Raw genomic sequence first — 23713 nt, forward strand, 5'->3', positions numbered from 1 at the left:
TCTATTTCCCAAGCACAACAATTCTTTCACTTCTCCCTGATTCTCTTACTAACTAACCTCCAAGCCCAAACTTCCTATATTACTTCAAGAGTTCAACTGATCTTGGGACCTACTATCATCACTATCCAATTCATTCTGCGCTTGGCATAGAGTAATGTTCTTAAAATGAACGTAAGACCAAGTCCTTCACCAACTTCAACTGATCACATGATTGGCCATGACCTGCAAGGCCTCCACAGGCCTCCACCTACCTGCTATTTCCTTTCTCATTGCATTAAGACCACACTGGCTTACTACTCTGTTCCCAAATATGCCAGGCGGGTTCTCATTGTGGGCACCTGTAGTATCTGTTCCCTGCTTCTGGTTTCCTCTGGCCACAGATCTCTACATGGCTCCTTCGTATTATCTAAGTCCCAGTTCAACTATTTCTTCTCAGATTGATATTTCTTGATCAAGGAATCTAGAGCAGTCATCCCACCTCTGCTCCCCATAAATGCACTGCTCCCTTATTTTTACTAGAGGCCTGGTGCATGAAAGTCATGCACAGGTGGGGGGTGGGGGTGGGCGGGAGGGGGAACGGTATCCCTCAGCCTGGCCTGCACCCTCTCCAATCTGGGACCCCTCAGGGGATGCCCAACTGCCGGTTTAGGCCCGATCCCAGTCAGACATCCCTCTCACAATCCAGGACTGCTGGCTCCTAACCGCTCACCTGCCTGGCTGCCTGATCACCTCTAACCACCTCTGCCTGCCTGCCTGATTGCTCCTAACTGCCTCTGCCTGCCTGCCTGACTGCACCCTAACTGCTCCCCTGCCTGTCTGATCACCCCCTAACTGCCCTCCCCTGCTGGCCTGATCGCCCCCTAACTGCTTGCTCCCTGCATCGGCATGATAGTGCCCCTAACTGCTTGCTCCCCCATGGCGGCCTGATCGCCTCTAACTGCTTGCTCCTCTGCCTGCCTGATCGTCCCTAACCACCTCTGCCTCGGCCCCTGCCACCATGGCTTTGTCTGGAAGAAAGTCAGATGTCTGAAAGATGTCCAGTCGACCAGTCTAATTAGCATATTACCCTTTTATTAGTATAGTGATCATGATATCCTATTTATAGATCTGTTAACTAAGGATCACTACCTCAGTCTGAAGACCAACAGAGGAGATCACCTGCAATGCTAACATGAAGTCCACTTCCTCCACCAGGAGAATGTGAGCTCCATCTTATCAGGGTCTGAGGCATTGGCTCATCATCAATCCAGAACTTAAACAGTGCTTGGCACAAGATTAGAGGCTAAGAAGTAGTCATTTATTCTACAGATATACATAAGTAAATCCACTACTTAAAGAACAATTAAGGGTATGAATAACAATTAAGGGTATGAATATCACCTCTCACAGCTGCTATTATTTTAAAGAAAAAAAATTAATGTAAATAAAATCTGTAAATGCTATCAATCTAGTGATATTTGCTTGTTAACAATAAGCAATCTGGTACCAATTGAACATGTTTACTGTTTCCACACAAATCACAGTTAATAAATCTCACAGATAAAATCAAGTAATAAGTTAAAGATTAAAATTAAGTTATTAAAGTCTAATTTTAAATATTACCTCAGGAACCACTTCTTCTGAAGCAGAAAAGAAGTATGTATATACAATTAATTCTGAAGCAGCATCTATGTATTTCTCCTGTGAAAATACAAACAAAAAAGGGTGACTTTAAAATATTAAGACCAAATTAATTCTTCATTAACAATCAGAGCAAGCTGTATCATTCACTAACTAGTATACCACAATCTGCTATCTTAAGTCCTTTTATGTGAAAAGATCTATAGATAAAAGCGTAATATGCAAATCGACCAGACAGTGGAACAACCAGTCCTATGATGTGCACTGACCACCAGGGGGCGGACGCTCAATGCAGGAGCTGCCCCCAGCTCCCTACCCCCGGCTGGCAGGCTCTGATCACCGGATGGGGAACGGGGAACTGGGAGTGGGTTGCAGCGGACGTGCCAGGCCAAGGCAGGTGAGAGCAGGGCCCCAATTGCCCCGCTGGTCACCCCACACACAGAGGGTGACCGGCGGTGGCAGGGGGTTGTTGGCTGCCAGCAGCCGGGGAAGATTGGCCCTGATTGCAGGCCAGGCCTAGGGACCCTACCCGTGCACGAATTTTGTGCGCCGGGCCTCTAGTAGACTATAAGCAAATAAAATAAGCTGTTTGTATGGCGAAAGACCATTGTAATTAAGAGCTTTCAAAGTCTTCCAAATAGTTTAAGTACAACATAAGCTCAATTCATATTTATTAATTTAATTTGATGAGTATAGGAAGGGTGTGTGTGCATACACGCACATATACACATATAAAATAATTTAAGATAATGATCTGTTGCCTTTAACAAATTTACATTTAAAGTGCACTTTTTACTCTCAAAGGTTCAAAACGCTAAAAATTTTAACCAGGTCAATAACAAAAGAAATTCCAAGGCAGGCAACATCTGCCCACTTTTTATTTACTTTTGTTTCATGAAGGCAAACACTATAGAGGATATATAAGAAAATATTTTTATTATAAAAATACTTAGATTGAGCTAAAGTATGTCCAACAAAAGTGAAGTAAGTTTGAGTCTTTGGTAAACTTTTGGATTAAAAAATAAAGTCATCTGATACCTTCAAAGTTGACTCTCCACCTACATAAACAAAAAATACACGATGTCTTTTCTGCACATGTTCAAACATTTGTTGACTTGGAAGTGGCCGAATTAGTGCTCTGTTTGAAAACAACAAAAACAAAAAATGAACTTGCATTTGAACAAAAGACAGAACAAATCAATCCTACCTATATGATCTAAATTTATAATGTTTAAGTGCTATATTAACTGCATTTTAAGTGTATCACCCAATACACATTAATCTAATAAAACTATAGCCCATGACCACTATTATATCCATATAATAAAAATATAGCACCCACAATTTAATCTACCAGTTTAAATATTAAGTTTCAAATAGAGTACCATCTTAGCCAATATTCAACAAACAATCCACATAAGAGTATTTTTTTTTTTCTAAAAGATCATTCACACAAGCATATGTGAAACACTATCCCAGGAGTTTCTGATACTCTATTAAGAATATTTATATCTTACACTGTTCATTTAATTGCTATATCATTTTAAAATGCCCTACAGAGGTTAAAATCTAAAAGTTTTCATAAGTATGCTATTCTTTTTAGGAAGAATAAAATGGAAAATAGTAGTCATAAATAGTACATAAGAAACTCATAAAGAGAAAACCAAATGGAACAAAGATTTTATTTTATTTATTTATTTATTTATTTATTTATTTATTTATATATATTTTATTGATTTTTTACAGAGAGGAAGGGAGGGGGATAGAGAGTTAGAAACATCAATGAGAGAGAAACATTGATCAGCTACCTCCTGCACACCTGCTGGGGATGTGCCCGCAACCAAGGTACATGCCCTTGACCGGATCGAACCTGGGACCTCTCAGTCCGCAGGCCGATGCTCTATCCACTGAGCCAAACCGGCAAAGATTTTATTATATAAGCATATGTCAAACCCAACAAGACTAAGAGATTACATCAAAGGTTATTGCAAAACATACCACGTATAAAATATTATTAAAAAACTAAAAGAGTCTTCTTTTAAATGTGCCCTATATTATCAGATTTTTTACTTCACAAAATTTGCAAAAAGAACAAAACACATTTTCCAAAGGCAAACACATTTTCAAAACGTACAATTCTTTAGCTGCATTGCATCACTCTACTCTAGCTCCTATTTTTACTTGAGTAATTAACTGGTAACTGATGTAACTCCAGAACCGATTCTTGAAATTTCATTTGCAACAGAGTCACCCCTGGTTACATCAGGAGAGCCCTTCTTAAGCTTAAACTAAAACATTAAATATTGCTAAAGCATAAAGACTAAGTAAATCATGAGGGAATAAAGTACAACCTACTAGCAATCTCCTCATATAATATAAAGTTATTGTAAAATTTACTTATTCACAAAGCAAATAGACAATTAAATGTGTAATCAATGTAAAAATACAGTGAAAATTATATTAATAAGCTTTGCAAACTATCCTATCTAAGAGAAACATGCAAATTGACCATACCCCCAAATGCTTCCCATTGGCTAATCAGCAGGATATGCAAATTAACTGCCAACCAAGATGGCAGGCGGCAGCCAGGCAGCTGAAGCGAACAGGAGGCTTGCTTGCTCCAGTGATGGAGGAAGCCAAGGTTCCCGGCCTGTGGCAGCCGAGCTCTGAGCTCTGGATGCAACAAAGTTGCAATTATAGAAGCTAAACAAGCTCCAGATAGCTGCTTTCAGCCGGCAGCGGGCTCAGAACTTAGAGTGGCAGTGATGGCAACAGAGTTTCAATTATAGAAGCTAAACAAAGCCCAGATATCTGCTTTCAGCAGCCAAGGCCTCAAGCTGCAGCTGGCTTCAGAGCTAAAGCCAGCTCTCAGCTCTAGTGACAGCCATAGAAAGTAAACAAAACCCAGAATTAAAAAAAAAGAAAAAAAGGAGAGGCTGGGAGCTTCAGTCACCCGCCAGCCTGAAAACGGCCTTCAGCCCCTCATCCTGACTGGCCAGGCACCCCAGTGGGGACCCCCACACTAAAGGGGGTGAGGGCAGCCTAAAAAGAGCCATCAGCTTGTCATCCAGGCTGGCCAGGCACCCAAGCGGGACCCCCACCCTGATCCGGGACACCCTTCAGGGCAAACCAGCCAGCCCCCACCCATGCACCAGGCCTCTATCCTATACTACAGGCAGGGCTGGACAGCGTGAGCTGCCATCCGGGCCCCATGTGCAGCCCTGGGCAGCGGGGCATAAGCCCCACCCCCAGCCGGGACCCCTATGTGCTACTTGAGCCCCCAGCCGGACCCCCGTGCCGCCTAAGCCCTGCACTGCTAAGCCCCGCCCCCAGCCGGGACCCTATGACTATTGGAGAGCAGGAAAGTGCCGCTGGGCCCTGGGTCGCTGTGGTGATCCGGGCATCGGTAAGTAGAAAAGTGTGACCTGTAGGCAGCCCCCCGCTGCGCCTGATCAGGGAGCAGGAAAACCTGGCCTGCGGGCAGCCCCAAGCTGCACCTGATCTGGGAGCAGGAAAGCCCAGACTGAGGGCAGGCCCCAGCTGGGCCTGATCCAGGAGCAGGAAAGCCTGGCCTGTGGGCAGCCCCAAGCTGGGCCTGATCCAGGAGCAGGAAAGCCCAGCCTGCGGTCAGCCCCCAGCTGGGCCTGCTCCCTGGTTGCCATGGGGATCCGGGAGCAGGAGAGCCTGGCTTGCAAGCAGCACCTCCATCCTGGCCATAGCTCAAGGGAGAGTACAACATGCAGTGGAGTCCAGAAGCCTGAGAAATCAACACAGAGGGGCTCCTGCTCTAAGCCTCCATGGTGTGGCTGGGGGCAGGCCCCCAGCAGACACACACAGTGCCTGCTCTGAGCCTCCAATGTGGCTGGGGGCAGACTCCCAGTGGACACACACACACACACACACACACACACACACACACGGCAACTGCTTCGAGCCTACGTGGTGCAGCTGGGGGCAGGCCCCAGCAGACAGGGCCATCAGTAGGACATCCACTGAGGGCTCCCGGACTGTGAGAGGGGCAGGCTGGGCTGAGGGAACCCCCACCCTCCAGTGCACGAATTTCGTGTACCAGGCCTCTAGTCCTATATAAAGATCATTCCTAATTCTTTGCCTTTCCTCAAATAATTTAAAACAGAGAGTATCATGCCACCCAACAAATCCATCCCAGTATTTCAATTTACTTTAAAGCTATCAAAATAATATATCCTGTCAAACTCATAAGAAAGTGCCTATACTTTTAAAGTCAATATAGGTTAAACTACCTTGATCAGGGGTCCTCAAACTACAGCCTGCGGGCCACATGCAAATACAAATATTGTATTTGTTCCCGTTTTGTTTATTTTACTTCAAAATAAGATATGTGCAGTGTGCATAGGAATTTGTTCATAGTTTTTTTTTTTTAACTATAGTCCGGCCCTCCAACGGTCTGAGGGACAGTGAACTGGCCTCCTGTTTAAAAAGTTTGAGGACCCCTGATCTTGATGAATGTTCTCTTCAAAAAGTTGCACATAATCATTTTAATAATTATAAACAACAACTTTCTTTATATCCCAGAGCAAAATGTAGATTAAAACATAAAGTCACTGCTTTCAAACCAACAGGAAATGCTTATGGAAGCACATAGGTTTCAATTATGTCACATTCTAGGCAAAATGTATAGTAATACCTTAGAGTTGGCATAAAGCAGTGTTTGATAGATCAGGGAAAGTATTTCAGCTGTATCTACAAAGCACTTTCCATCATCACAACCTAGGGATTAAAAGCCCAAGTCTATTCAGAACAATAATATTGTGAGGTTTCTTGTGAAACTTTAAAATCAGGTAACAATAAAAATAAAATGATGTAAGCCAGGTAGTAGAAAAGCAAAAGTATAATAAAATAAAAATTAAGATTCACCAAGTTATTAGAAATAATCCAATTTTGAAAATCAATTAAAAATTGGGAGAAAAAGTCTTCAATACTGTAAATAAATTTAAATGTGAGATTAATAAGTATCACAACTCTCCCCTTGTCTTTTTTTAAAGAATCTCTTTGCATAGTCTATGTAACCTTACCTTCTCTCATAATAAGTAGACAAATTTTATTCAGGTTAAGTCCTTCAATAATGACCTATAAAAATAATTTAATTTTCAAATATTGATGCCATATATTAAAGGTCTTTTCTAGTAAAAACTTACCCAGATACTCTGTGAGCAAACTCAATAATATCATCTTTAGTTCGTGGTCCTCTATAATTATATGCCAAGTCCCCTTTTAATCTTAAAAAGAAAACAAAAGAAAAAAGCTTGGATTATTTCAACTATTTTAATATTTAATGATAATCAATCAATATTATTATATAAAATTACAGTATATAAAATAGTAAATGGAGAAGAAATAGCATAAACAAATAAAATATAGTAGACAACTGGCTTCAGGGGACCAGCAACTCCAAATATAAAGAAAAAGGCTGTATTTTGTTAAAATTACATGAAAATAATTTACTGTGTATTTGATAGTTGCATTGCATCTATGTCTTCTAAATAATGAATAATCTACACATTCCTGGTCAAGCACTGGTCAAAGCTTTATAATTCTGTTTTCTCTTTTTAAAGGCAAGCAAAAGGCCAGGGAATTAATAGGACTTTGGTAGTGATTAAACAAATTTTAAGCCCTACAGTATCATAGTAACTTGAAAGGTGCTCCAAGATTATAGAGTAAAGCAATGCATAAAAACATCTTTTATTGAAAATTAGGTAATTTCTAAAGCCTGCCAATGAATTATGAGTCCAACTAAGAATTAAAAAAAAAATTGTGATAGCACAACAGAACATCTATAATTAAAGAATGGAAAGAATAATTTACTTAACACAAGAAAGTAAAAGAGGTTTAGCAAACATTTAAAAAGTGGGGGAAGGTGAGAGGTCAACACAAAACCCGAGAATAAAAAAATAAAATTACTCAAATTTTGAAATTTGAATTTTTAAAATAGTGAAATAAAAACTTACTTCATTATAAAAATAAGTTTTAACACAATTTAACTCCCCATATTATCAAAATAAGGAGTGGATGAAATGCCTGAGAAAATTCAGTAAAACGATAATTATAAAATAAACCCTTTAGAATTCTTACCCCATTTCTTCCAACATATATACTATATGTTATATTTGATCAACAACTACAGATTACAATTAACATCTATAAATTTGATCCTCTTTATTTCTTTCACTCTAATGAAATATCCTTCATAATTACAGAAAGTAAAATCTGTTAGGATACAGGAATCACATGACAAAGCAGAATACACTCTGGAGCTGCTCAAGGGTAAAAGACCTTCTATAACTAGGACTTGTTACCTTGTCCTTCATAAAATATAGAAGACAACTGGCCTGTCACAGTCAAATCCTGTTTAATGTATCAGCCTTTAGTAAACAGCACATTCACTTAAATACAAAAACAAGCATAAAGATGCAGTCCCTCTCCTTTGATCACATCCTGGCCCTGGAAAGAACTACTGAACCCAAAACTTCACTCCTCCATGGAAAGTACTAGGACTTAATCTAATAAAATGTAAGTAGAGTGAACTAATAAAAATACACATATAAACATACAACACTCAACTTACAGCTTAATTGTTGGATAACCTCGAACTCCAAACTCTGAAGCAATGCCTTGATAAGAAAAAGAATAAAAATTCTAAATTTTTTTTAAAAATGAGAAACTAGGTCATAAATGAGCCTTTTTACTTAAAAAACATATATGTTTATACAAACTTATATAGATATGCTGTTTTACCTCTAAAGAGAATATAAACTCACAAAAAGAAAAACATGACGTTCTCATACAAAACAATTACTTAATCTAACCTACACCCTACACAAAATCCTATGACAAAATAAGAAATAAGTGCCAAAAGAATAGTTAAAATTTTGACTCTAAAGTACTTATTTTAAAAGATAGTCTTTTGTTTTAAAATATATAAATAAACACATATAAATAAAGTCTCACTTCTAATTTGACTTCCTTTCCAGCACTATTATTTCTTTAAAAAAAAGGGGGCGAGTGGGAGGGGGGCGAGTGGTAGGGCCCATCTCTTCCTTTAATGTTTTCTGAGTCTTAAAAGAACTGCATTGCATTTTACCTTTAAAAACAGTCATATATGCAAAATTATTTATTTATTTTCTATAGTCAGTATATGATCTAAAATCAACTTTATCCAAAAGGTTTTAGAAGTTTCTGCTTTTGTAATAACCTAGAATAATTCCAATAGACACAAAGATTATTCTGAAATTAGAGGCCCAGTGCACAAAATTTGTGCATGGATAGGGTCCCTAGCAGCTGCCGGCTGGGGCCTTCCTTCATTCTGCACCACCTTCTGGTGGTCAGCGCACATCATAGCGATCGAACTCCCGGTCAAACTCCCGAGGGGACACTTTGCATATTAGGCTTTTATATATATAGATAGATCCTCAAGTTCAAATGAGACACATTTGGTACAGTAGCATCTTTTTAAAGGAAAGAAGAAATAGTAACAAGTACAAGCAAAGAATAGAGACTCAAGGCTTTAAGAATTATAGAAATCATGATAGTAAATTAATACTAATTCTTCACAGATTCAAGGCAACTAGAACAGTAAAGAAAAAGTAACAATTTTCAGTTAACAGACTATATACAATATATTTGCAGGACTATACTAGTGTAAGTACACTGCATTTACTGATCTCTCCATTTGTTAATTTTTTTTATTCCCACAATATTTTATTATCACAGCTGGGTATAAGGAAACTATGTCTCCACGTGGGTTCTGGTTTACCTGTCATCATTTTAGTAATTATTAACCTTTGGTTTCAAATCACTCCTACCAATATACATGAATAACAACAAAGCAAATTTGTGGCAAAATAACATCCAAAATCTCTGTCAACCCTAAAGCTTCTCTCTTACACATGGAGAGGGGGGAACCAGAAAGTGGGTTTTATTAGAGGCAACGCAACTGAAGAGGTAACAAAAAATAAGGATTCAGGTTTTGAAGATGTAGGTCCTGCTTCTGAACTGTCATATGAACTTAGGCCAATTAAATAATTTATCTGGGCCATCTCTAATTCAGGACTTACTTCTGTCAAGTATATTCTAATTGAAGACTGCTGTTATAGAGATTGCCTTGTTCCAAGTAAAAACAAAGAAATGATTTGGAGAGGCCCGGGCTGGGTTGCTCAGTTGGTTAGGGCGTTGTCCCAATATGCCAAGGTTGCGGCTTCAATATTCAGGCAGGGCACATACAAGAATCAACCAATAAATGCATAAAAAAGTGAAATAGCAAATCAATGTTTCTTTCTCCCTTCCTCTACAAATCAATATATTAAATAAATTTTAAAAAGAAATGATTTGGAAGACATTATGTGAGTAAAGTATGTTTTTAATGCTTCTCATTCCAAATTAAGGCAGGTATATACAAGCCCTCATCACCTTCAACCAGAGCTCATTAAAAACTGCCAAAGGTAAAGACTAACATAATTGATTGAGAGGAGGACACATCCCACTAGCAACTCCTTATACAATGTAGTGTAAAATTTATTCATATATAAATCAAATTGAAAAAATGAAATATGCAATCAAATGAGAAAATATAGTGGTGGTATTTTGTAACTTGGTGTTGTTTCTCACAATAGGCTTCAGAGAAATTTAACCCTATCACTTCATTTCCCTGACCTCAGTGTTTCCTAGCTATAAGCTGGAGATTTATAATACCACCCACTCTGCAGTCCCTTTGCTCCTTGAACATATCTTTATTTCTGATAGAATTTCAATTGACAGTGATTCCTAAAACTTCAAACTTAGGTTTCCCTTGAGGAAAATGGTTGTATAATTTATAAAAGCACACAAGCAAAGCATGAGTTATAGACATATAATGACCCAGGTTAGCATTCCAACTTCATTTATCATCTGCGCAGCTCTGAATAATTTATTAACAAATTGCGGACAATCACAAGAATTCTCACTTCATATTACACAGTGTTTTACAAAGTGTCATACTTTAAAAAGATATTAGCCTGTAAGAACATGTAATAAATAACTTCAAAATGCAATGGGTATTTAATTTTAAAGCGTGCCTTTAACATTTATGTGAAATGTTTTTTGTACTCGTTCAATAGAAACTTATCTGGCCACTGGGTAAAACTAGCAATAAAACTACTGATCCGCAATGTGTTAAGTTCTCCGATTGCTTCCCCATCTGAAGATACCACTCATCTTGTAGGGTTATGGGTGCGACTTTACCATGAGAACACAAGTAAAAAAGACTCTAACAGAGAATCTGGCACACAGAGATCCTCAAATGCTAGATCCATTTCCTTTCTATTCTTGATCCTGACTTTACTTTTAAGTCATTATCTGCTGATAATTCTATGTACAGATGATATTAATAAGCATTAGCATGTGTAGAAAACTTATAACTGACTTTTACATTTTTTGTTGGTTTCATTATTAGAGAATAGTTTGTATAGAAATCTAAGATTAATTCCTTTACAATTTGAAGAATCCATTTGTAACATGAATAACTTGTCATTTTAAATAATCATAAGTGAGGGGAAATGTGAAACCGCTATTTTTTTATTTTCTCTTTGAAATGATAACTTGAAGGGACAGACAAGCTTGGTGGTGGATTCATGGTGATCTTGGATTCTGGGTCTAATTCTACCTCTAAATTCAGTGACTGAAATCACTCAAAGTCATTTCACTGCTAATTACCTTCCATTACTTCATCTATACAATGGGAGGGAGGAGCAGTAAAGAGGTGAACTTAAAGTCCTTTTCAGCTCAAAAATGCTGTTTTTCTTAACATTTAGTGTTACTATGTGTCTGACATGAAAGGGAATAAAATATAGCAATGGTTCTCAATTGGGGGGGAGGGCTGACTTCTAGGAGCCACTGGGCAATGTCTGGAGACTTATTTGGCAGCCACAACTTGAAAGTAAGGGGACAGTGCTACTTCTAGACATCCTACAATGAATAGGAACTCCTTCTCCCTCCAAAGAAAGAATTATTTGGCCCCAAATATCACTAGTGCAAATATAATCTGTGAACAAGGAATCAGAATACAAATGTTATTGGCCAAATGTCACTGCAAGTTTATAACTCAGAGATAGGTAAAATATGAACTTTATCATACAACTGTCACAATTCCTCAACTTAGGTTGAGGAATAAACAGAATTTCAGTGGTTTCATAATAAAAATCAATACATCATTGCAGCTAACATTATAACTTTTTAAAATTCCAAACAAGACACAATTTTAGCACTCACTATTGAAGGGATATGTACAAAGAGAGAAGCTAAAATACATATATGAATTTGCATTGGACATTACACAAATTTTTAATGTTATTTGGTTATAGTACTAGCTGACACCATACATCAAAAAATTATTGGTACAAAAACCACAGGGCAGAATAAATCATGATAGTTCAAATTTCTCTAGTTCAAGAATTCTATACCGAGATTTGCTGGACTGAGTGTGATAGCATTTGCTTCCACTCACTGCAAGTATGTGCATGACTGAGAAATAAGCTACCCTCACAAATACTCTATGAGGTATTCTACAGTTGACCACTGAATAATCCTATCCCACTCAAATCAAGGTTCTATAAATGATTATCCATCTAAAGCCTTAACTTTGTGATTCTCCAGCTTAAGCATGCAGCACAATCACCTGAAGTCCATGTAAAAATACAGACTCTTATGACCCATTCTCAGAGATTTTCAGTCGGTAGAGCTCGTGTGAACTTTGGAATCTGAGTTTATATGAGCAACCCAAGTAACCCTAATGCAGGTAGTATGCAGACTACACACTGAGAAACACTGGCTCCGTGACTGCCTAACGCCACCTAGGGCAGTGATGGCGAACCTTTTGAGCTCGGCGTGTCAGCATTTTGAAAAACCCTAACTTAACTCTGGTGCCACGTCACATATAGGAATTTTTTGATATTTGCAACCATAGTAAAACAAAGATGTATATTTTTTATATTTATTTTATATATTTAAACGCCATTTAACAAAGAAAAATCAACCAAAAAAATGAGTTTGCGTGTCACCTCTGACACGTGTGTCGTAGGTTCGCCATCACTGACCTAGGGGGATGAATCTACCAATGAATCAGCCAATCTGTTAGTATCCTAGAGTTAGACATGGAATCATATTGGCAGCTAGCTTGGGAAAACAAATTCAATTTCGTTACCTCTTTGATTCTAAGTTCTACTAAACTGCCTGCACTGGAGTTGCCCTGAAGTATTTAAGAAAACTTTAAGAATTATATGCAAAAGATCTATTTGTAATCTCTAGATAATAGTTATTGAATATCAACTTTTGCTTAGATACTAAGAAGATAAATTTCTCTTACTTCATAGTGCATAAAACATCTCCATGATTCTATAATAAAATGAAAAATGCATCCATCACTGACATCAAACACTAAATAGTCCCATTCAATATACTTAAGTTTACTGGTCACTGTTTGTCTCTCCCACTAAGAATGTAAGTTCCATGAGTAGAGACTTTTGTCTGCTTTGCTCACTCATGTATCACCAATGCCTAGAACATGTCTGTCATATCCTGAAATATGGTAAGCACTCATTAAATACCTGTTGAATGGATGCTTACTCTACAGCACTGGAACAAAAGAATGACTTTTAAATAAGCTATTTTTGTATGAGTCAAGCAGTCACAGAATCTACAAGCAAGCCTCACAGGTTGTATGCTGGTTGGGAGAGGAGTGAAGGTTTATTATTCAATATCCAAGGAGTAAAGGACAGAAAATGAATGAAGCATCTACCACAGTGCCTGGCAGAGGGCAGTCCTCAGCACACACCAGTTCCTGGTCCCTTTTCTTAAAGCTGGAGGTTTGCTTCAGATAATGTATTAAATGTCTACATTTCACACAATGTAACCTCTGGCGAGATTTTTCCTCCTCTTAATTCAGCATAACATATTACACAATGCTAAGTGAACAAATAAAACCTAACTATCATAAGATCAGAGGCAAAATTTAAACCTTTTAATGATTTATGAAAATGAAATGAAAAAAAAGTCCCATCATAAAGTATTTAAAAAGCTACAAACTATATATGAAGTCTTAAGACCTATAAGAAAATTGCTTTTAGTTCCAGCAATTAAAATACTTTCTTCTCTAAGCTACTCAGGAAAAAGTATTCACTATTTTTCTCTGATTCTCATGCCACTTAATAGTGCACACAGAGCACTTAATAAACACTGAATAATAAGCTAATGAACTAGATATGAATTTCTGACATAATGTAAACTGTTACCACTGCAGCATCACATGAGTAGTTCTCCATTAAGATGTTTACTGATTTATTTTTCTCATTATCTTTATACTCCCATATTCCTTTACACATTACTTAATTACTCCACTGAATGATTCAAAGGATCACAGAATGTGGCATGTTTATGACTTTATTGCACTTGTTAGTTTGTTCATCTCTCTCCCTCCGTTTAACTGTAAGTATTTCCAGGACAAGAAGGATTTGCTTTGGTTCTTGTTTAATTTCTACAGACCAGTACAGGCTTGACAAACCAAATATTGACTGAGTGACCATGAATGAATGACCATATAAAGGACATATCTTTACATGCATGTCTAATCAACATAAAAGTGTAGAAACAATATTACTTTCATGAGCAACAGTTGAAAGGAGTAACTTCTTAAACTTTTTTAAAAGCTTATTTCAAGAAATACCAATTCAAGCATATTAGTCTGTCTCTACAGTAACTTCTACCACTGATCTCTTCTCTCAAAGTTTCAACAATTCATTTGTGTGACTCAATAATTCCAGCTCAAACATCGCACATGTACTCTAATGACCTATTCCAAAACATAAATAAAGCAAAATACCAAATTCAAAATAGCTGCTAACATGAAAATGCATACAAATTTCAATTTAGTATTATTTTCCACATAACCAGTTCAGTAACTATGCTAAGAATCCTATACTATTATTTTTAACTGTTTTTCTTTCTACCACAGAGCTAATCTATCACATCTGTATTTTCACCCTTGAAAATGTCTCTAAAAATTACTATTTCCTCTTTACTCTACTGCCAACCACCCAAGTCAAGGCTCCCAGCATTCTACACCAAGATGCACACAAGTCGACTTAGATGATTTTCTTATCTCTACTCTTCTTTCCTTACTACATGTAGCAAGCCATTGGCCTTCTCAAAAACATGTATTGCCTCTTAATTGACAAGCAATAAGACGTAAAACACTTTGTCCCACATGAGGGCCCCTTAGCACCTTGTATGTAGTAGTAATTGTGGTAAGGGGTTTGAATATGAAATATCAGTACAATCATAACTTAGAGGATTATTACTCTTCCATTTACAGACAATAAAACTGAAATGAAGAGATTAAGTACTTCCCCAAAGTCAAAAAAGCAGGACATGGAAGAGTTGGGATGAAAACATAGGTCTTTCTTGTTCCAAAATTGTATCGAGTATAACCCTGATTTTCTAAAATGAATTACTCATTACATACTTCCTCTTTCTTCACTGATTAAAGGAAAAAGGAACCTACATTTACTGAATAGAACAAGGGACTTTATATGTACTACATTATTGAAATCTCAAAATAATCATTAAGAGGCCTTACAATAAAAATTTACCTCTGTGGAAACCGAAGTTAGAGGTGCTAAGGTACTTTCCTGGTGCTGTACAGCAAGAGCATATCTAAATAAAGCATATACACAGCAGAGCCAGAATCTGTTCTCTGAAGCCATCCTCTTTCCAAATTTCTAAACTTAATTTTGTCTTTTCCCAAATCCTTTAAGACAGGCACTGGTAAACGTTTTCTGTATAGGGTCGTAAAATAAATGTTTGGGCTCTGTGGGGGATACAGTCTCTATTACAATCACTCACTGTGCCAATGGAACATGAAGACAACCACGGGTAATAGTATACAAACCAGTGTGCTGTGTTCCAGTAGAGCTCCATTTACAAAACCAGATACTGTAGTGGCCAGATTTTGGCCATGGGCCATAGTCTGCCAACAACAGTCTATTCTCTGGTACGCACTCAGTAAACTCATTTCCAACTCTATGATTTTGCTCTAGTACTCTCTCTAAAGTGAATACTTTCCTGACCCTCACCTGCATTTATCCTAACTCAACTCGTCCTTCATATTCCCATTTACCCCTCAGCCATGCCGTCTCACACTAATCAAATAACAAACACTCATTCTTAATTCACACAGCAATATCAATAGGTCAGTGCTCAAATTTTTATTGTTGCTGCAAGTCACAAATTATCTCAAGTGGGCTCAAAATAGAAACAAGAGCTTACACATCTCCAATAGGCTTTCAGTTAACATATTTCATATTACACACCCAATGGTTAATTCATTTAACTCAAAAAGCACAGTCTTAATTGAAGATAACTTTAATTTCACATGGGCAAAAAAACATGTATTTCTTCCTCCTACCTTGAATACAGCTTTGCAATTTATACAGTTTCATTAGGCTAACAGTTAAAAAGTAAACTGAGTAAATGCTTACTAGAATAGGAAGTAGCATCCATCTTTCCAACTTTAACTGGCGAACCAATGCTTTTCATTTCAAGACCAACTTCATTCCAAATCGGCTCCAGTTTTTTACAATGACCACACCATGGTGCATAAAACTTGTTAAAAAACAAACAAAAACAATCACTAAAATACTGTGCTGCTGTGGATATCAGTCTTCATTTTAAAGAATCTCTTTGACAAAATGATCTAATAATAATGTTTTAGACAAAACAAAGACTAAATATTACTTTCAATTGGTTAACAAAACATATACATAAAGCATACCCCTCAATACTGACACTATTTTAAGGTAACTTTAAAATATTTACTGATATGTATTTTAAATAGATACATGATTTACAATAAAAGCATCTTTGTTTCCAAGAGATGTGTCCATGTTATGTATAAAATGAGACCATCAAATACAATACACATCATGTGCACACCCCTTAGGTGTTAATAATAAATTTGAATCTATTTCTACTACAAAAATTCCAACACAGCAGCTGCCTTTACTAGTTTAAGAGTAACCATTGATAAAATGGGAGAAACCATTAAGATGACTGGTTTGGCAGAGGGACAAATAAGGCTGGTTAAACTAAAACCACAGTTCTTCCTTCTTCAGAATCACCAGCAGGCTGAGGTGGTAACTGGTGTTAGGTTAAATGGTGTAACACAATGCTTGCTGTACTTTCATGAAATAGGACTTATCTATCTGTGAACACTGTACTTTGGCAATGTTCAAACACAGGCACGAGAGAGAGGGAGAAATACACAGTGAGCCTTGTGCCCACAGCCTGGCTTCACTAAGTGTCCACGCTGCTACTCTGAGTCTGTCTCTTCCGCTGCCACTCTCCTCTTTTACTGAGGCAGGTGAAAATGAACTCCAAACACCGTAAAGTGTGACTATAATCCACACTTGAAAATGAGAAAAATTTGACTTTGTTACTGTTAAGATGAAAGATGATTTTGACTGCCAAGTGATTAATATACACAGTCTCTTCGGTAACATGACAGACCAAGAGTGAATTTTGAAATAAAAATCATACGATAATCTCCCTCAGACACAATCCACAAGCCAACCTCATCAGAACTTCATCAAAGTCAAGTTCCTTGCCAGGAACTTTAAGGCTCTGAGGTTCATCTATATATATAAAAGCCTAAGTGACTGGCTAACTGGCCAGTAGCTATGATGTGCACTGACCACCAGAGGGCAGACGCTCAACACAGGAGTGGAAACCAAGGCATGGAAACATAGAACAGACTGATGAATCTCAGAGAAAAGTGGGGTGAGGGAGGGCAGGAAGAGATTAACAAAAGATCTTATATGCATACTAGAGGACCCTCAGCCTGGCCTGCGGGGATGGGGCTGAAACTGGCTCTCTGACATCCCCCCGAGGGGTCCTGGATTGTGAGGGTGAAGGCCAGGCAGAGGGACCACACTGGTGCACGAATCTGTGCACTGGGCCTCTAGTAGAAAATAATGTTTAAAATTGTAGGGGTGGTTAATTAGTACAAAAATTTTACATACTCACATCTACAAGCCAAATGTCATCTTTTCGATTGTCCTTAAACCTACAAAACAAAAAACAAGGAAACAAGCCTTTGTATGTTTCTACTTTACCACTGAATAACAGGTGGGGATAATTAGTTGATAAATATAGGGGCATGCAACAAAATTCTTTTAATAAATTTTTACGTGCAAATTTTACTCAATGATCTCTAAATCTTATCCATTAAACATCATAATAAAAGTAGAGAACTGAAGTAATGAAGTGGCAGTTGGTAGAAACAGACACATGCTCAGCACCTATGCCTTCTGCTCCATTCACACCTGTAGTTAGTTAATGCAGCAGGCCTGAGGCTGCTATCCTTGGAAAGCTTGCCTGCCTTGGGTTGCCCTTAGTTGGCATCTGGGAACTTGAATTTCAGCTTCTGATAATGATGACTCGGTGGTTTTACACTGAGCAAACAACGTGGTTTTGTGAGAATAGCTGCTCTCCTTCTTGCCCTTTCCAACCCCTAAATAGAAAAGAGGTCTAGGAATTGATGGGCCCAATCAGCTACTGATGCTGTCATATAACCCATGTGGGGATTTGGATGGCACCCATCTACCAGGTTATCAGAAAGGCCACTGCCTTTGAGTAGGGCTCCAACTAGCAGGACACCCTGGCAGCCCTCCAGCAGGCCACCAGGGCTCTCTTCTCCTGGATTCCAAGGATCTATATCCTCCCCAAGTTGACTGAAAGATACAACTCTTTGAGAGGCAGTTATTGGCCTTTGCTGGGCCTTGGCAGCCAAGTGCAGTAGTAGGCTCATGAGCAGAAATTCCAATCATGCTGCTAATGAGGGAGACCCTGGACTCTATGGTGTAGTGGCAAAGGCACAGGAGCCCAGCCGGAGTCTTACAACTCCATGAAAAGGTCTCCCAAGTGGCCCTCCACCTCTCAGGAATAACAACCAAGGAGCCTCCTCTAGTCCAATGGGGAACCAGAGACAGAGTCCTCCTGGATCGCCCCTGGGCCTGGGTCAATGATGGCTCCTTTGGGTTAACTTACTGGAATAGAATTAGGTGTGGACACCATTCAACCTTCACCAAGCACGGTGGAGTACTTTGAATTTGTAAGGCTACTCGTAAGGGCTAGGACTGTAAGATGATCTGACCACTGCTCTCCCACCTCCCGTTCCTCACTCCAGCCCCAGCAAATAAGCACTGCTGTATTTTCACGGGCCTCTATGCTGACAAAGGAAAATGGAATCGAGGAGCATACCAGGCTTGTCAGCTAAACATGGAAAGGAATTGTTACCCCAGAGCAAGCAGGGGTGCAACTGATTGCCTGCTGGGTCCACCAGAGGACAGAAATTCAGACACCATCTTGGATTGGGCTGGTGTGAGACGACACTAAACTAGGACGAAAACCTGTCCTTCTTGTCAAACCCTGGCATCAGTGGGTCAGGACATTCACAGCAGGTAGCACACACTGCACCCCTCATGATGGTGGGCCATACCTGTCAGTCAACAGAACATCCATCTAAAGAAGGTGCGGGTTTGGGGTACCTATGCCTGTTCATCTTCCCTTCCTCCTCCCCAGGTAAACTCCTGGCTAAAGTCATGGCTGTCAGGCCATTCTAAAGGAGGAGGTCTATAGTTACTGTCAGACCCCAGAGCAAGGACGATGGGCCAGGTACAGAAACTCACCAGGGCAGAAAGCTCCAGATGCCTACCAAGGGGCAAACCTGAGAAAACAAGAACCTTGCCCCCGGGGCAACGTATCCTCCCCTAGAATATCACTGGTAGTGCAGTTTGGATCCTGGATCTTTCATATCGCTGGTCAGGCTGTTTAGACCACCCCTGGCCCTTTTCTCTCTAAAGATAACATCTAGGCCTCAGTTGTATTTCAGCTTCAGGCCCTGAAAAGCAGCAAAACCAGAAAAGTGGTGCCTTGGCTGCCTCAGGACTAACTGTATTGACTAATGACCCCCTGCCCTGGCACTAACCAATTGGTGGAGAACACCATGCTGAAAGAGCACACCTGGAAAACTGATGAGTATTCTATTAAGACTCTACCCTGAAACCTCTATTTCCACCTGCAAGAGAGAGAAATATGCTCAAGGCAAAGGACCCAGTGCGCACTCTCTCAGCAAAGAGCAACCCCTTTCCATTCCTCCACAGGGATGTATCCCCCAACCTCTAAGGGACCCTATGAGACTTGCAACCAGGGGAGCAATGAGCAGCAGCAGCTTGTCCCAGGCTCCACCCCGAACCTGTCCCCAAGGCTCCCTTTTCTCTAACTTCCCAGTGAGACAAAGCAGCCCAGCCTAGGCTCTCCTGTTGCTTCTTCTATGCCCTTCTTCGTTTTACTGTCCTAAATACATTTTTTGTTGCCATCATGACTCAGTACGCTTTGGCTCAGTGCTGTGTAGCCCATCCCTCTGGATATCCCCATCACCCACCCCCTTTCCCTTAAATAAATTCAGTTATTCTTTCTCACTGTCTAAGATGGCTATTTAGCCTGCCTCCGTACCACTGACTTTAACCTTTAACATGTAAGAACATTACCTCCCTGTTGACAACGGTTCTCCCAGGATCAAACAGTTTCTGTAAACAATCTGCTAGTCCTCCCCAGTACTCACTGGCATGGCTGATAAAGGGCCCCATAGACCCTGAGGCTTTTGCTTGTCAGAACGGCATGTGCTCAACTGACCACCCTGCTGCTACAGCAATGTTGCCACGTGGAGGTGGTAAGTAGGACAAGTCAAACTGAAAGTAACAATGGAGGCTTTCTTCACTCACTGCTATGATGCAAGCCAAGGGGCACACAAAAAAGGCACCAGCTCCCCAGTGTTCCATTTTCCCAAGGGGAACCGCGCCAGGCAAGGGTCGGCACTTACAGAGGAGCAGTGAACCAAAGGCTTCTTCTGCCTCTGCCTCTTTACGGACCCCTGGGCAGAGGGACGGCCAGGGAAAAGGGACAGGTGAAAAGCGCCGAGTCCAGGTGGAGCAAAGTGCCTCGGCCACGCCCCTCTGTAAGGAGGGCTCTGCAAGGTGCACAGGAAATGCCTCAGGTGAGCCCCCTGCCTCCTGCCTAAAGGCAAGTGGGCTAGGAATGCAGACATGTAGCCTAGCTAGCACGCTGGCCCTGGAGGCCCGAGTCTATGGCTACAACTCCCTCCAGAGACTGCGGGCAGCGGTTGTACAGCGAGTTTAGTGTGGGGAGGGTAGTTTCCCCTTGGAGGCCTGCCAGGTAAAGCTTTACAATTGTCTGAAAGATCACACATTGGGTTTTGGTCTGGAGCACAACTCTTCACCTACTATAAGCAAGGCCTTGTGATTAATGGTGTGGTACTGTAAAAACAAACAAACACATACACACAAAAACACAGCATGGTCCCAAATTCCAGCAGCCACTTACTGATTAAAGCAGAAAAACATAGCAAATCCAGGTGAAATGATAAAATAGAACACAGATGAGTTGGGCACTTTTTAAAATCTTACAACTTAGTAAAACTCTTTGAACAAAATTAGTGCTATATATAGTACGCACTGGTTATTACTGGCTCTATTATTAAAAGACTAGATTCATCCAAATATTCAGAGTTGGAAGAAGATACTACTTAAAAATATATATACTCACGATTCATCTAAATCTTGTACGAATCCTTTACAGAAAGCCATCTCAAGTAAAAAAACTGAAAGAAAAAGGGAAAACATATATAATAAATGCTGGTGTATCATTTGGCTTGTACTATAAGCTCAAGTCATCTAAAAAAAATGTTTTTGATTTTTATCAACCTACCAAAAAATTCATTGAACCATCCCAGGGCACAAGTGATGAAAAAGCATAAATAGTTCAAATGTTTAATAAACACTCTGCATGCAACCGTACTGTGAAAGGCTAGTAAACCACAGAGGTTCTTTTTAAATATACTTCCACTTTCATCCCATTTTTCCTTGTTACATGCCATCTTTTTGGAATAGGGATAGAAATCGTTGTTTTTCCTTTTTCTCTAATACCAATGATCTCCTCGGCATAAACTCCAAATACCATTCTACATACTTTAGCTTTTTTAAAAAAATTATATTGTTGAAAGCATTACAGGTGTCTCATTTTCCCTCCAGTAACCCTCGCTTCCCCACCCTCTTCCCCGCCCCGGGTCTTCACCGCACTACTGCCTGTGTCCATGAGTTTTGCATATATGCATTTACGTTCTTTGGTTAATCTCTTCCAAACGGTTAGTTTTTATTCCCAATTTCATAGGTCTTGAGCTCCACCACCAATACGTATTCCGGAAGAGGATCTGGCACATCCTGGTTACTGAGTGAAAACAGCCCAGAGAGAAACAGGGGCGCGGGGGCTGGGCAAAGGCCCACCCACATTCGGGGCACTTTCCACTGGGCACCTGAGTCTGTTCTGCCCTGGGACACCCCACCCTTCGCCCCTTCTTCCCAAAGACTCGGACCCTAAAGCCCAAGCCCTGAGTGGCTGCACCTTCGGAAGGTAGCATCCTTCACGCCTGTAAGTGGAGCCAGCGCTCCGGAAACTTCCTGCCACCCTGAGAATCAGAACCGAACAGAGGAAAACTCATCCTTCCCGCGCGTGACACTGGTCTCGGGCAGCCCGCGTGGGAGGAAGGAGTCACGGCGAGGGACCCCGAGGGCGGTCCGGGCCCGACCCCATCCGGGGAGGGTCCCCGCGCCCACCCGCACCACCCCCGCCAGGCCTGTACCAGTGGCGCAGAGCCGCAAGGCAGCCCCGGGTGTCCGAGCTGCCATGGTCGCCGCAGGAGAGCTGCAGGCTGAGAGAAAGCAGTAGCGGCCGCCGCCTGCGCTCCCGGAAGGGGAACCGGGGCGCGGAAGGGAAGCTAGGCGCCGAGGGCAGGGGCGGGGCAGCTCCCAGGATCCGCCGGCCTCCGCCTCTGAGCATGCGCGGAACCAGAGCGCACGCGCAGAACTGGGGCGCATGCGCAGTCGCGTCCACGAAGGTTGGCGTTCTCAGTGGCCTCGGGGAGCGTGGGAACCGCGAGTGAGGTCGCTGACGCGGGCGGGCGAAGCGGCCAGTCCCCCTTGGGTGCGTTTCAGGGAAGTTCAGTTCCGGCTGAACTTGAAGAAGGAGGTGGATTCCGACAGCGCAGCTTGAGGTTGGATTCTGCCAGGTTTTTCCCTCGCTGCTCAAGTGCAGTGAAGGATGAGATTCCTGCAGAGGTGCGGTAGCTAGCAATGGTTAGAAAGGTTCTTTTGCTACGGGACCCTCCATGTACTATTTCAACAGTCTTTGAACCTGTTTGCAAAATAGGATGTCTGTCTTAGAATAGAAAGCTCATGTTTGCCAACTAAAGGAATACCTTCAAAATTTTTTAAATCTTGAAACCTGGTAAAATGAAGTTGATCATAGGATATATTTTTTGATGATTTCCTCTGTTTTCTTTTAGAGATAAAGTACTTGCTATAAAACATTTATTGCTGTCTTTCTACACAACAAAAATGATTTCTAAAAGCGACAAAGTTTTTTAGGATGGTTTTAGCAGCAGTTATCACATCTAATTCAAATGAAATTTTTGTAGGACATAAAATTTCAGGATTTAGATAGTCAGTTATTGAATGTGTGTTGTGAGAACAGATATGGATTGCAATGTCAGCCGATTCACCTTAAGTTCAAAATTCCAATAGGCAGAAATCTCATAAACATTGCTATTCCCCATGATTAGAAGGCTAAATTATAATCTGATTGAGAGTAAGCCCTAGGTTTCCTCCCTTTTATGCATATAGCATAGTATCCAATGCAGACGTTCAGATTCAAAAATATTTTTAAGTGAGTGTTTAGTTTAAGAGCTTAACATGCATAGATATGTAATCAAAGTTCTCAAAGTAGAATATATTATGGATGAGGATCCAGGGACTCAGAGGAGATAATTTCCTTAATAACTAAAAAGAATGAAGTTGTTATTTGAAACAAAGTCCCAGACTCCAGAGCTGGTGTTCTTTTGTTTTGGGGCTTTGTTGGTTTTTTTTTTGTTGTTGTTGTTGTTTCTTAGAACATCACT

General features: G+C 40.2%; 1 protein-coding gene across 1 annotated transcript in view; it reads right to left on the reverse strand.

Moving 5' to 3' along the window:
* TMX3 (thioredoxin related transmembrane protein 3) overlaps nt 1–22584 on the reverse strand; it is a 36506-nt gene extending 13922 nt beyond the window's left edge. Inside the window, exons 1-8 of the mRNA XM_081097626.1 lie at nt 22400–22584; nt 21307–21361; nt 17707–17746; nt 16164–16287; nt 8225–8270; nt 6798–6878; nt 2659–2758; nt 1603–1680 (exon numbers count right to left, since the gene is read on the reverse strand). Coding sequence (XP_080953752.1) covers nt 1603–1680; nt 2659–2758; nt 6798–6878; nt 8225–8270; nt 16164–16287; nt 17707–17746; nt 21307–21361; nt 22400–22445 — 570 coding nt within the window. The 5' untranslated portion in view covers nt 22446–22584. The remainder of the gene's footprint in view (nt 1–1602; nt 1681–2658; nt 2759–6797; nt 6879–8224; nt 8271–16163; nt 16288–17706; nt 17747–21306; nt 21362–22399) is intronic.
* Nucleotides 22585–23713: the final 1129 nt, after the last annotated feature.

This window comes from Myotis nattereri (genome assembly GCF_964212035.1).
Source record: "Myotis nattereri genome assembly, chromosome: 8".
NCBI lineage: Eukaryota > Metazoa > Chordata > Mammalia > Chiroptera > Vespertilionidae > Myotis > Myotis nattereri.